Genomic DNA, 11,766 nt, shown 5'->3' on the forward strand with positions numbered 1-11,766 from the left:
CGCCCCGCCCCCGCGCCGCCCGCGCTCGCCGCCTCCCGGAGCTGCGTCCCGTCCTGTCCAGTCCCGTCCCCGGCGCGGCCCGGCCCGCGCGCTCTCTCCGGCCGCTCTCGCCGACCTCGGCTGCGCCATGGCCAGCCCGCGGCCGCCCGGCCCGGCCCCGCTGCTGCCGATGCTACTGCTCTTGGCGGCTGCCGCGCGCGCCCTGCCCGGCGCCGGCGGGACGTGCCCGGAGCGCGCGCTGGAGCGGCGCGAGGAGGAGGCGAACGTGGTGCTCACCGGCACGGTGGAGGAGATTCTCAACGTGGATCCGGTGCAGCACACGTACTCCTGCAAGGTGGGCCCCGCCGGGACCCCCGGACCCCGAGTCCCCCACCCCCTGGGAGCCTGGGCTGGGGGCCTCTCCCCCTGCAGATCCCGGCTCCGACCCCGGAGGCCCTCCCTTCGCGTTGTCGGCCACCCTGCTGGGACTCCCGCCCCAGGCCGTGGGAACGAGCCCCGGACGCTCCGCAGCCTCCGTTCCGGCTCCCTTGGCGACCGCCGAGCCCCCCGTGGGCGCCAGGTCCCGGAAAACTCGCGAGCGCCAGGGAAAGTTGCGGTGCCACTGCGGTCCCCCCCGCGGTGCCCAGGCCGGGAAGGCGGGGTCGTGTCCGCCCACGGCCCACTCCCTTATCGGAAACAAGTGCACCTCACTCCCGGGGGGGTGTGTGGCTACTGCACCCCTCCCGGCCAGCAGAAGGAAAGGAACAGAGCTGGGGAGGGGACGCTTTTTGCCCTGGCTGGGGACGGGGTCTGGGCCTGTGGTCACTGCGGCCCCTGCTCCCCAGAGGCCCTCAGCACGGTGAGAGGGGTGGTCAGTGGAGAGAAAGGCGCGCGCAGCCCGCTCTCCCCGTCCGGGGAGCCGGCGAGGGGTGCCGCAGTGGCGGGGTGGGGACAGGGGCAGAGAAGTGGGCGGGGCCGCCGCCCAGCCGCGCGCTTGGGGGCAGGGGCAGGTGCCCGTGCGGCTCCTGTGAGAACTGGGGCTCCTCCGGCCATGGGGGGCCACGGGGAGGGGGAGTGTGCCCTGCTCTTCCTTCAGTGGGGCGCGGGCGTCCCCTCGGGTAGGTGTGGTGGGCGCCTCTCACAGTCTTGTGGACAGGGCACAGGGCACCCAGAGCCCTCGACCTCCTCCGGCCCCCAGACCACCTCGGAGACCAGAAGTCGGATCATTCCTGCTCGGTGGAGATGGGGAGGGTGTCAGCTTCTCTCAGACTGGCCTGTGCGGGCTACAGCTGGGATCCCCCCGCCGGCCCCCTCCCCTCCCCTCTCCGACCGCCAGGGCACTTTGCCAAGTCCCTGCAGGATTTTCCCGACTTCCTCCCCGCCGCTCCTGGGTGTGGCTGGGGTGGGGGGAGGCGATGAAAGCCGCACGGCCTCCCCTTGCCTGGGTTGTCGCCCTTCTAGAGCCTGCTGTGGGGAGGTGGGGGTTGGACGAGGCTCTGCCTGGGACTGCGTGCTGCAGTCCTAAGGCTGGCAGTGGGGGCTGGGCAGGTGGACAGGCCACCCATTGTCTTTCACACCCCCATTCCAGAAGCCCTGTCCTCCAGGTCCCCCAGGTCTTCCCACCGGGACTTTTTCTCAGGCAGTGGGTAGGTCTGTGTCTCCTGGGGCCATGTGCCTGTGAGGGCTGCCCTGGCTGAGCTGTGGGTGTCCCCTAGGTTGGGTTCTGGGAGGTGCCCTGGGGGCCCAGGAGCCGAGAGGGTGGAGGGTGGGGCCGCCCTGCGCTGCCCAAACTTGATTTTGTGGTTCATGGGCTGCCTGGACTGCACAGACTGTAGCAGCCTGGCTGCAGGAGGGGGCTTTCGCTTCCTGGGGGGAGGGTGTCTGAGCCCACCCACAGGGTTGCAAGGAGCCCAGCTGGTCCCTTGCCCTGAACCCCCTTCTTGTGTGGTCACTGCTCCTGGGTTTGCCTGGTGGCCCCAGCAGTGGCCTGCAGACGGGGAGGGAGCATGGAGGGCAGGCACCTCCACTCTGTGCTGACATGGACCTTACTGGAGCTGAGGTGGCTGGGGTTGATGGGGGGGGATGGGAGCTGCTTCCTGGGGGAGGGTGTGTATTCACGGTCATGTCCAGTGAGCGCATGCCCCCCCGCAGCCTCCACCCAGGAAGCTGACCCAAAGATCGTGCATTTCTGCCCAAGGTTTGGGTCTACCGTGGACATTGGGCCTGAGTAACTGAGGCCAGAAGAGGTAGAAGACCCAGCACCCCAGGCTAACCCCACTCCCCAGTAGGAAGAGGGCCAATAACACCCATATCCACTCCAGGTTCGGGTCTGGCGGTACTTGAAGGGCAAAGACCTGGTGGCCCAGGAGAGCCTGCTGGACGGCGGCAACAAGGTGGTGATCAGCGGCTTCGGAGACCCCCTCATCTGTGACAACCAGGTGTCTACTGGGGACACCAGAATCTTCTTTGTGAACCCTGCGCCCCCATACCTGTGGCCAGCTCACAAGAATGAGCTGATGCTCAACTCCAGCCTCATGCGGATCACCCTGCGGAACCTGGAGGAGGTGGAGTTCTGTGTAGAAGGTGCGTGCTGCAGGGCAGGGCAGTGGCAGAGGGGCCACCGGTGTGGCAGAGGTGGGCGGGCTTGTAGGAGGTCACTGTGAGGGTAGCCCTGTTGTGCTCCAGTGGGGCTGGGGGAGGGGTGCCAAGGATCGTGCTGTGGGCTGGAGCAGGTGGTGTCTTGTGATCTGACCTCATTCCCTGCTTCCCGCTCCCTGGCTTCCCGGCTGTGTCCAGCCATCCTGAGGTCAGCAGCCCCAAGCTCTGGCAGTAGCCGTCTTGCATCTCAGGGCTGAAGCAAATCCCAGCGCTGCAAAGAGAAAGGCCTCCTCTTCCCCTCCTCCCAGCTCTGCACTCCCTCCTGGAGGCCCTTTCTGGGGGAGAAGCTGGGAGCCAGGTGAAGGAACACCAGCTGTTACGTTTCTGCAGAAACCCAAACATCTATCTTGACGGGCCCACGTGCTGGGCAAACCCCATGCGGCAGGGCAGAGATTGGAGGGTGGGGCCGCCCGAGTGTGTTCCAAGAGGCCTGTTGTTTCTGAGCAGAGCAGTTCTGTGGGGTGAGGGCACCTAGGGATTTAGGTGGGTGTGGGGTCCCCAAGAGAGGGGAAGAACATTTTCTTGCCTACCATTCCCATATGTCTATTGTGAATGGCCTGGGAGAGCCCCTCCCCACCCCAGCCTCTGGTCAGGGGTGAGCAGAAATCCCATAACCAGGACTCCCCCCTGGCCTTGGGACAGTCCCAGTTGGGGGATGAGATCCTTGGCTGGGGAATGTGGTAGAGAAAATGTAGGAGCGACTTGTCGCCTCCACATCCTGTCTGTTCCCTTGTGGCTGCCTGGGAAGGGATGTTTGGGTGGGGGGCACGGGAGAACACTTCCTCACCAGGGCAGTGGCCAGGGTCGTGACTTCCTGTCCCTCTGATCTGCTCCACGGCCAGCAGGGAAGTCTCGCCTTCTCCCTACCTCGCTGTTGTGATGCCGGCCTGGCTCTTGAGGGCTGCCTGCAGGACCCTGCATGTGGGCTTATCTGGCCTTCCTGTCCCTGCTTGCCTGGGAAGACTGGAGGGAGGGGCTGCCCTTGAAATGGGGAGCCCTGTGGCCTCTCCTAGGCTGTGCTCCAGGGTCCCCCGGGTCCCAGCCTGGCCCTCCCACTGGGTGAGGACTTGATGCCCTGGCCCTACTCTGGAAGCTCTGGTCTGGGGAGAAGATAGGGTGTCATGGAGCCAGGACAGGCTGTGGGATGGTGATGTCCTCTTTGGGGGTTGAGTGGGGAGCTGAGGAGGGCCAGAGAAGGAGGATCAGAGCGCTGACAGTCACACCTTGTAAGATCAGAAGGGGGAGCCATTAAGACCATGCCAGCAGGCGGGTCCAGCTGGAGGGTCTGACTCAGGACTGAGGACTTGCTGTGGGGTCAGAGGGCACATGGCCAGGGGTCACCCTGGGTAGAACAAGGCCCAGTGTCTGTCTTGCAAGAGCGTGATCTAGGCATGCCAGGCCTGGCTTTGGAGCTGCGAGTGCCCAGGCTAAGCAGAGATGCTGGGAGGGGGTGTGACCTGACCTGCCCTGGCACAGGCCTTGCAGGTGTAACAGGGGTCAGGGGGAGCCCCACAGTAGAGGGAGCAGAACGTGTAAGGCAATGGGGAACCCTGGAAGCTTTGGGTGGGCCACATGGATCTCTCTTTGGAAGTGGACCAGGGCCCTGCAGGCTGGGACAGGGTAGTGCCTCCCAGAGCCCAGGTGAGATCTTGTGCCCTGAGGGTCAGGGTCCCTGGAGTCTGTGCCCACCCCCAGGCCAGGAGGGGGTCCTATTCTATAGGACATTGAACCCCACCCCAGGCCCTTCTGGTGGCCAAGGCCCCACCCTGGCGAGGGGGATGGAAGGCAGGGTTTGGGTCAAGCCAACCCTCCCCCTGGCTATGACCTATGACCCCATCTGCTGTGGTGCCCAGGCTGCCCCCCACCACAGGGCACAGGGTGAGGTCTGGACAGCCCCTAGTCTGCAGAGATCACCCCTGGGCCCTGGGTCCCACCTTGCATGGGGAACCCTTGTCCTGGAGCACCCTGCCCGAGGCCCAGAGCAAGGGGAGGGGATGTCCTCCCAGGCCTCTCGCTCTCCCCTCCCCATCCTGGGTGTGCTGCGGGGCCACCAGCCTGGGCCCCAGCTCTCCTGGAATCTCCCTTCCTCAGTTTCTCCCCCAGGCCTGCTGGGTCTTCCCTGTCTGTCCAGCAGAGGTCCCTCCCCCAGTCCACAGCCCCCAGGAAGGTTCCTCCTCCTCCTGTTCTCTGCCTGGGGAGCCACATTCCTGACATAGCTGAGACAGGTATGTGCCCCTCCCTCTGCACCACCTTTGGGCGGGGAGGCATGCTCCTTCTGCAAGGAGACCCCCGCCCCCTCTTTGTCAGAGAAATGGCCTAGCCTCTCCCAGGACTGGCCCACGCACTAGAGCTGCCCAGGGCTGGTGCTGAGTGGGCATCTCCTCCAGCCTCAGCCACCTTGTCCTGGTCTGGGCACTGCCCACACACTCCCTGCCCCGCCTCCTGAAGGCTGGTCCTAGAGCCTCCTCTGAAGCCCCCAGCAGGGCTGCCTGGCTGAGGGCCACAGGGGTGGCCTGGGGCCTGCCTGTCCCTCCCCACTAGGAGTCAGGGCAGAGAAAGGAAGTGTTGTCTGCCCCTGCTGGGGGCTGGCACAGGGACAGGGCAGGGGGCCAGGGTCGGAGTGAGTCTGGTGCCCGCCCAGCCTGGCCCAGCCCGGCCCTGAAGCCTGAGTCCTGGCTCCCTGGCCTGGCCTGATTCCGGCCCTTGCGCCTTCCCACGTTCCTGCGTGGCCAACTGTCTAGGGCTGTCTGGAGGGCAGTCCTGAGGCTCAGGCTGGAGAAGCTGGGGGTCCCAAGGCCCCAGGGGCAGAGGATATCGGGGAGTATCTGGGTTACAGGAGGACCTTGCTCAGGGGTGGGTCTGGTCCCCTCTGCTGCCTGATCTTAGCTTCTTCTGCCCCCACTTCCTGGAGCCTCACCCCACCCCTGCCAAGGCGGGAGGTGGCTTCTCTGCTCCTTCCTCCCTCTCTGCCCCCTCCTCCCTTCTCTCTCCAGGTTCCCATCCCGCCCCTGAGACCCCACCCAGGCCTGAGAGCCTCAGGCCTCAGCCTCCTCAGCCCTCCCCCAGGCAGGTCGGGGATGGAGGCTGCCAGCCTGGGATCTCTCCTGCAGCTGGGGGGAGGGTCTGCCCACCTGTATTCTCTGCACCTGGGGGTTCCTGGGGAAGCGTGGGCTGGTTGCCTGCAGTGTGCGTGAATGGACTTGTCTGTCTGACTTCACCTGTGCCAAGCTGGGGGCTCACTGGGGAGGCCCTGGGGTGGGCTGCCATAGGGTGGGGGTCCTGTGGGGAGGGGAAAGGGCCCGACAGGGCTGGTGGGAACTGCTCTTGGCTTTTCCAGACCCCGCACCGTCCCGGGTCCGCACCCAGAGAAGAGCTCCAGCTCTTTACTCCCCTGTAGATTGGAAATGGAAAAAAGTTGTTTTAAAACTGTCCCCTCCACACTGGCCCATGGGTGCTGAACTGAGCCTTCGGTGCGGCTGCCTGTGCCCTCCATCCTCTCTGGGTGGAGCTGGGAGTTACCCCGTCAGGGCCCACCCCAGGTCCTGCCGCTCCCACTGCGCCCTGGCTGCTGCCCTTCCTTCCTGACGGGTCCACCCCGCACGGCCCCCAGCACCACAGGTGGGGGGACAGCAGCTACAGGAACAGCCCCCAGTCCTCAGCCTCCACCTGTGGGACCCAGGCCAGCTGCCCACTTCAGAGCTGGGGGCTGCCAAGTTCTCCCCCCCAGAGGCCTGGGTGGGGCAGTGAGTGCACCCCTTTCCTGCCCTTCTAGCCCTGGCACCCCCCATTTGGGTACTGACACCCCCAAGAGACCCAGGAAGTGCCTGCCCCTCACAGAGCAGAAAAAGGAGGCTCAGAGGGATGAGATGTCACCCCAGGGACAGTCACCAGCTGGAGGCGAAGCTGTGTGCCCCTGCACTCCCTGCCTGCTGGGGCTGGGGGGCAGGGCTGGGGTCTGTGGATCTGCAGAGGAGACGTGGGTCTCTGGTGGAGCCTCCAGAGCAGAAAGAAGCATCCCTTGAGGGGCCCCCCACCAGCACGGGTCCTGGGAACTTCCTCTGAGGAAGGCCCCCTGCCAGGGGCTGCTTCCGCGGGGACCTGGGAAAGGGGAGTGGCCCCTCCCAGTCTCCTCCTCCCACACTCCCCCCATGGAGCAGAGGCGTGGGAGAGGGGGAGCTCTCTGTCCTCACAAGCAGCCAGCTGTTTCCAGCTGCATGGCCTATGTGTGTGTATGTGTTTGTATGCACGTGTGCACGTGTGTGCACGTGCCTGCAGCCTCGAATGTACGTCTGTGCACTCGGGAGTTCTGGTCAGAGCTCCCACTGGTCCTGGTTTTCCTGGGCTCAGCCTGTGGCAGGTGCTGCAGGTGTTAGGCCAGTGGCCTTGCCTGTGTCCTGGGGGTGGGGGGCCTTGGGTCTGGGTTCTCACCTTTATCTTTGTGCACATGTGAGTCTTGGCCTCTGCTTGCTGTGGTTGTGGGGTCTCCTGCCCCCAGCCCTGCTGTGTCCAGCCATGCCCTCTGTGCCTGGTGAAGGGCCACTCACCTTCTCCTACAGGCTCTGCCTCTGGGAGGACTGAGGTGGTTGCTGCATGTCTGAGATGATGGGCATGTTGGGCAGGGCTGTAGTGAGGACAGAGAGAGTCCTGGGGCCAATGGGGTTCACTGTCCCCTCACATGCCTGCCAGACCAAGATGCTGACACAGCCAGCTGGGGCTCTGTCTGGGGGCACAGGGCAGTTAGGGAGTCAGGCTGGGCAGGGTGAGAGGGGGCCTGGGGTTGGCCTGAGCCTTCCCTGCCCCTCCTCCCCTCTGCAGCCTGCCTTGGCCACTCCCACACTGGGCCCTAGGACAGCCTGCTCCTGTACCCACAGATGTGAGGTTCCAGTGCACATCTGGGAAAGATAAGAGACAAACACCTGGGCCAGGTTGTGGCCAGCCGCGACCGAGAGGCCGGTGGAGAGGGAGTGTGCACCCACTTCTCTTCCTGGGGAAGGCTCAGGCGTGAGGAAGGGCTTGCTCTCCTCCACTGATGCATTCATCAGCTCCTTCCTCATCCACATGTCTGTGCACCGCTGGCAGTGGGTCCTCATGGGGCCCAGGGAGGCTGCTGCTGCCTCCTCCATGGGCCCAGGGCAGGGCTCTGGCCAGGCTCCCCAAGGACGTGGAGGTGGGTACAGGGCACAGCATGTGGTCGCTGTGGCTGGGGTGAGGCTGGGAGAGAGATGCTATGGGCCTGGGGCAGGGGAGAGAGCCTCTGAGAGGGGCCTTCCCACCTGAGGTGCCTGGCCCCGTTTGGCTCCGATGGGGAAGAGCTCTGGCTGCACCACGCTGGCTGCCTCCGAATCTCCTCTCTGCCCACATCTGCAGCCTTCTCCCCTCTGGGTCTGTCTCTCTGCCTTTCCTGTTCATCCTGACACCCTGCTGGCCAGCACCTCCGTGAAGCCCTCCAGCTCCGACCTGGTGCTGGGCTCTCAGCTGGGGCGCCATGGTCTCCTGACTCACCAGGCATTGGCCACACCTGGGTGCCACCCTGGCCCCACCAGTGCTCCCCTTGCTGCTGGAGGTGGCAGGGCCTGGCTGAGAGCTGGTTTGGGGCTGCTGGAGGAGAGGGACACAGGGCATGGATCACCCTACCCAATGCCAGACTGTTCTCCAGGTGCCTGCTCTCCCCTCCCACTCAGCTGGCCCCTCTGGTGGCTGCAGTCCTCCCCCATAGGAGCCAGCTCTCAGTCTCCCACCTGCTGCCCCCACCCCCGGGCTGCGTCACGCTGACCCCTCCTGGTCTCTGGCAGCCTCCCAGCCTATTCCCCACTCTGGCCTTGCAGTTGCCTCGGTCTGTGGGTTCTTCCTCCAAACCTGTGCAAGCCACCTCCACCTGTCAGGTCGCTGCAGATATCACCCCTTAAAGACTCTCCAGTCTGAGGGACACCAGCCCATCTGGGCTTTGTTTCAAATGGGCCTGACTGCTTTGCTTGGCCCACAGAGGGGCAGGGGCGGAGGGGTTGGGGTTAGGGTAAAGGGTAGTTGGCTGGCGAGGGAGGGTGCCGCTGAGTGATGGGGGTGGGGAGAGGTGGCGGGACCGCAGGCTTCCGGGGACCCTGCTAGCTGCCCTATGAGCCAGCCCTGCTGAGCCCCTTCTCAAAATTCTCACTGGATCCCACCACCCTTTAGAGCAGGTCAGTTGTCCAGAAGGCCTCGGTGGGTGGGCACACAGAGCCCAAGGGTCTGACTTGGCACCTGGGTCTCATCTAGGGTTGGCTGGGGGTGGCTGGGCCCAGCAGCACATCCAATGCCCCCATCTGACCTCCCCACCCCACCCCCTGCAGCTCCACCACTTACCCTCCCCCACTGGGTGCTAAACACCTGTGAGTGTGACCTCAACCTGTGACCTGTGTGACCTGGCTGCTTCTGGCTCCAGCCCTCCTGGCTCCTGCCGCTGCTGCTTAGTCTCTCTGGAGGTGGAGGGGGCAGAGGGACTTCATGCTGGGTGGGGCCGGATCTCAGCCAGTCTGGAGGGGAGGCCCCTGCGCTGGAGCTGGAGGGTGTCCGAGCCCTGTGCGTGCACGGGGCCAGCACCGCCCTCCCATCCTTCGCAAGAGAGCCAAGCCCAGTCCCTCTGGAGCTGAGAGAGGGGTCACCTGCATGAGCAAGGAGCCAGGCAACCTTCTCCACCCTCTCCAGGCCCCATCCCACCTTCTCAAGGCCAGAGAAGTAGCTGGAGGTGGCCAACTGGAGGCTGCACATGTCCACATGGGGAGGTGGACGGACACATGCTGGTGTGTGCTGGGGGCTGAGGGACAGGCTTTGTGTGTTGTAGGAAGGTGTGTGTGACAGCTGGTGAAAATGAACACAGGTGAATGGGGAGGGAGAGGAATACCCTGTGTGTGTGTCTGTGTGTGTGTAACATCCAGCATGTGCAGGTGGGGGGACGTCCAGGGTGTGCAGGTGGGGGGACGTCCAGGGTGTGCAGGCGGGGGGACATCCAGCGTGTGCAGGCAGGCGTGTGTATGCACCTTCATGATGGAGACCTGGAATACCTATTGTGTGGGCACACGTGTGTCCAGTCGCAGGTTGCTGTTAAGATGAGCCCAGAGACGCCTGTCTGGGGTCTTCTGTTTCTTCCTCGGCATGAGCCTGCGTGGGCTGGTCAGGGCTGGATGATTTTGTCTGAAGAGCTTAAAATAGCTGGAGTACCCTGAGCTTCCCCCCACAATGCCCCTGCTGGGCTGGGGCCTCAATGGCCCTTTGTCTCTCTGAAGGCATCCCAGCCCCAGTGGGGGGCTCAGGCTGGCCTGGGGCTGGGCGGGGCCAGGCTGCCTGCCTGTTCTCCAGCAGGCCCTGAGCCTCATCCCACGGTTGGTCTGGGCCAGCCAGGCCCCCTCGTGTGGGCATTCAGGCCAGCCTGTTGGGACCCCATTGCTGGCAGATCCCGGGGTCTGTGTAGGGGGCAGAGTTCCCAGGCAGTGTTTGAGGCCTCCCCTGTCAGTGCTGCCCCCTCCCCTGATGTTTCTGTGCCCCTCTCCCCCTGTAGTGCCCCCCATGGCTACAGGTGGCAGCAGCAGCCAGGCGTGTGTGTGTGTGGTAGGCGTTGCCAGGGGTTGGACTGTGGCACTGTCCCTGGGGCCCCCTCTGCGCCGGGCAGTGAGTAGCAGACAGGAACGTGTGTGAACCACCCTGAGCTCCCCCAACATGTCCTTTTCTCCTGCTAAGCCCTGCCCTGGGGAGATAAAAAGTCAGACCCTGCCCTGGGTGCTCAGGGAGCCAGCATGGCTGGACACTGTCATTGTGGTGTGGACAGTGCCAAGGTCCAGCAGGGTGGGGGGTGGGGAGTAGTTTAATGGATTGCTGCTCTGGATTTTGTTTACATTGGATTTCCCTGCAAGGTGTCTTTAGAACACCAGTTCTAGGGCCCCTAGGAAACGTGACCTCCTGGGGTGATGGGGCAGGGTGACTCCTGTGTGGGATGTGGCGCTTGGGTGCCTGGCTGTGGGACAGAAAGGAGTCCAAGGAGAGGGAGCTCGCAAGCTGGGGTCGCACCGTTGGGATAGAATGAAGGGACTTGGGAGGAGGAGGGTGGGGCTCCTGGAGAAGCCCACCTGCCCAGGAGGACTGAGCAGGGGACAGGGAAGGACCCTGGAGGGTCCAGATGGAGGCCCTGGGGGTGGGAACTGCTGGTTCCAGGGCCAGGGCAGATGGGCCCCCCAGGAGGTGGGTGTGGACAGTGCTGCTTTCCCAGGATGGACCCAGGAGGCCTGAGCCTGGCCGGGGGTGGCACTCGTGGCCCAGGCACCCTGCTGGCCGCGGTGTGTGGGGTGCGAGTGCGCCTGGCTGTGTGGCGGGGTTGACAAGTGTCAGTTAACAGTGGTCAGCGGCCGTGGGAGGGGACTGGGAGGGGTCCCGAGGCCTGATGGAGGAGACCCTCAAGCCTGGGAGGATTTGCCTTCTCTGGGAGAAACTCCCCCAGGCTCAAATGGAAGTGGGGCAGGCGCCGGGGTCATTGCAGGGACACTGGGCGTGTGACCAGGTCCGGGCTGGAAGGGACTGCGGAGGAGGGCGGAGGAGGGCGGCGTCTCTCCCGAAGGGCTGGAGGTGGTGGAGAGGGTGCGGGGCGAAGGTCCTGGTCACGGGGCTGGTCACCTAAGCGCTCCTGGCTGAGGAAAGTGGACGTGACTGTTGTGGACAGTGGGGCTGGCGCGCGGGACCCTCGCCGACCTCCTGGAGCCCCCACGCTTGCAGGGCCAGGAAAAGGGGCGGCCTCGGGCCGAGTGCGGAGCCGCGGGACTAGGGGACGGGGAGGGGCAGGGGCGCCCGCCCCCGCCGTGACGTCACGGCCCCGACGTTCCCGGCGGCCTCTCGGGGGCGCTCCAGGCTCGCAGGACCTGCCGGCAGTCCCGGCGGCTATTTGCATATGGCTTATTTGCATAGGGTCATTTGCATGTTTCCTCTCCGCCCAGAAGGGAGCTGGGGGTGCACGGGCAGCTTGGGGTGCCGCTCTCAGTTCGTAGAGGAAGGGTGGGCGAGGCGACCTCTGGCCCCGTCATCTCAGCCACCCTCGGGCTTGCACCCACCTGGAGACCCCCACGGCCCGCCGGGGCCGGGGAAGCGCTCGCGCGCACACGCAGGACGACA

At 65.0% G+C, this 11,766-nt stretch overlaps 1 protein-coding gene across 3 annotated transcripts in view; it reads left to right on the forward strand.

Annotated features, from left to right (window-relative positions):
* Window positions 1-65: 65 nt before the first annotated feature.
* Window positions 66-11,766, forward strand: part of AGRN (agrin) — a 31,452-nt gene continuing 19,751 nt past the window's right edge. For all 3 annotated transcript variants that reach the window (XM_012657546.1, XM_012657547.1, XM_012657548.1), the window contains exons 1-2: window positions 66-334; window positions 2,301-2,562. In XM_012657546.1, the coding sequence (XP_012513000.1) occupies window positions 128-334; window positions 2,301-2,562 (469 nt within the window). In that variant the 5' untranslated portion in view covers window positions 66-127. The remainder of the gene's footprint in view (window positions 335-2,300; window positions 2,563-11,766) is intronic.

This window comes from Propithecus coquereli, unplaced genomic scaffold (genome assembly GCF_000956105.1).
Source record: "Propithecus coquereli isolate 6110/MARCELLA unplaced genomic scaffold, Pcoq_1.0 Scaffold544, whole genome shotgun sequence".
In the NCBI taxonomy this organism is placed as follows: Eukaryota; Metazoa; Chordata; class Mammalia; order Primates; family Indriidae; genus Propithecus; species Propithecus coquereli.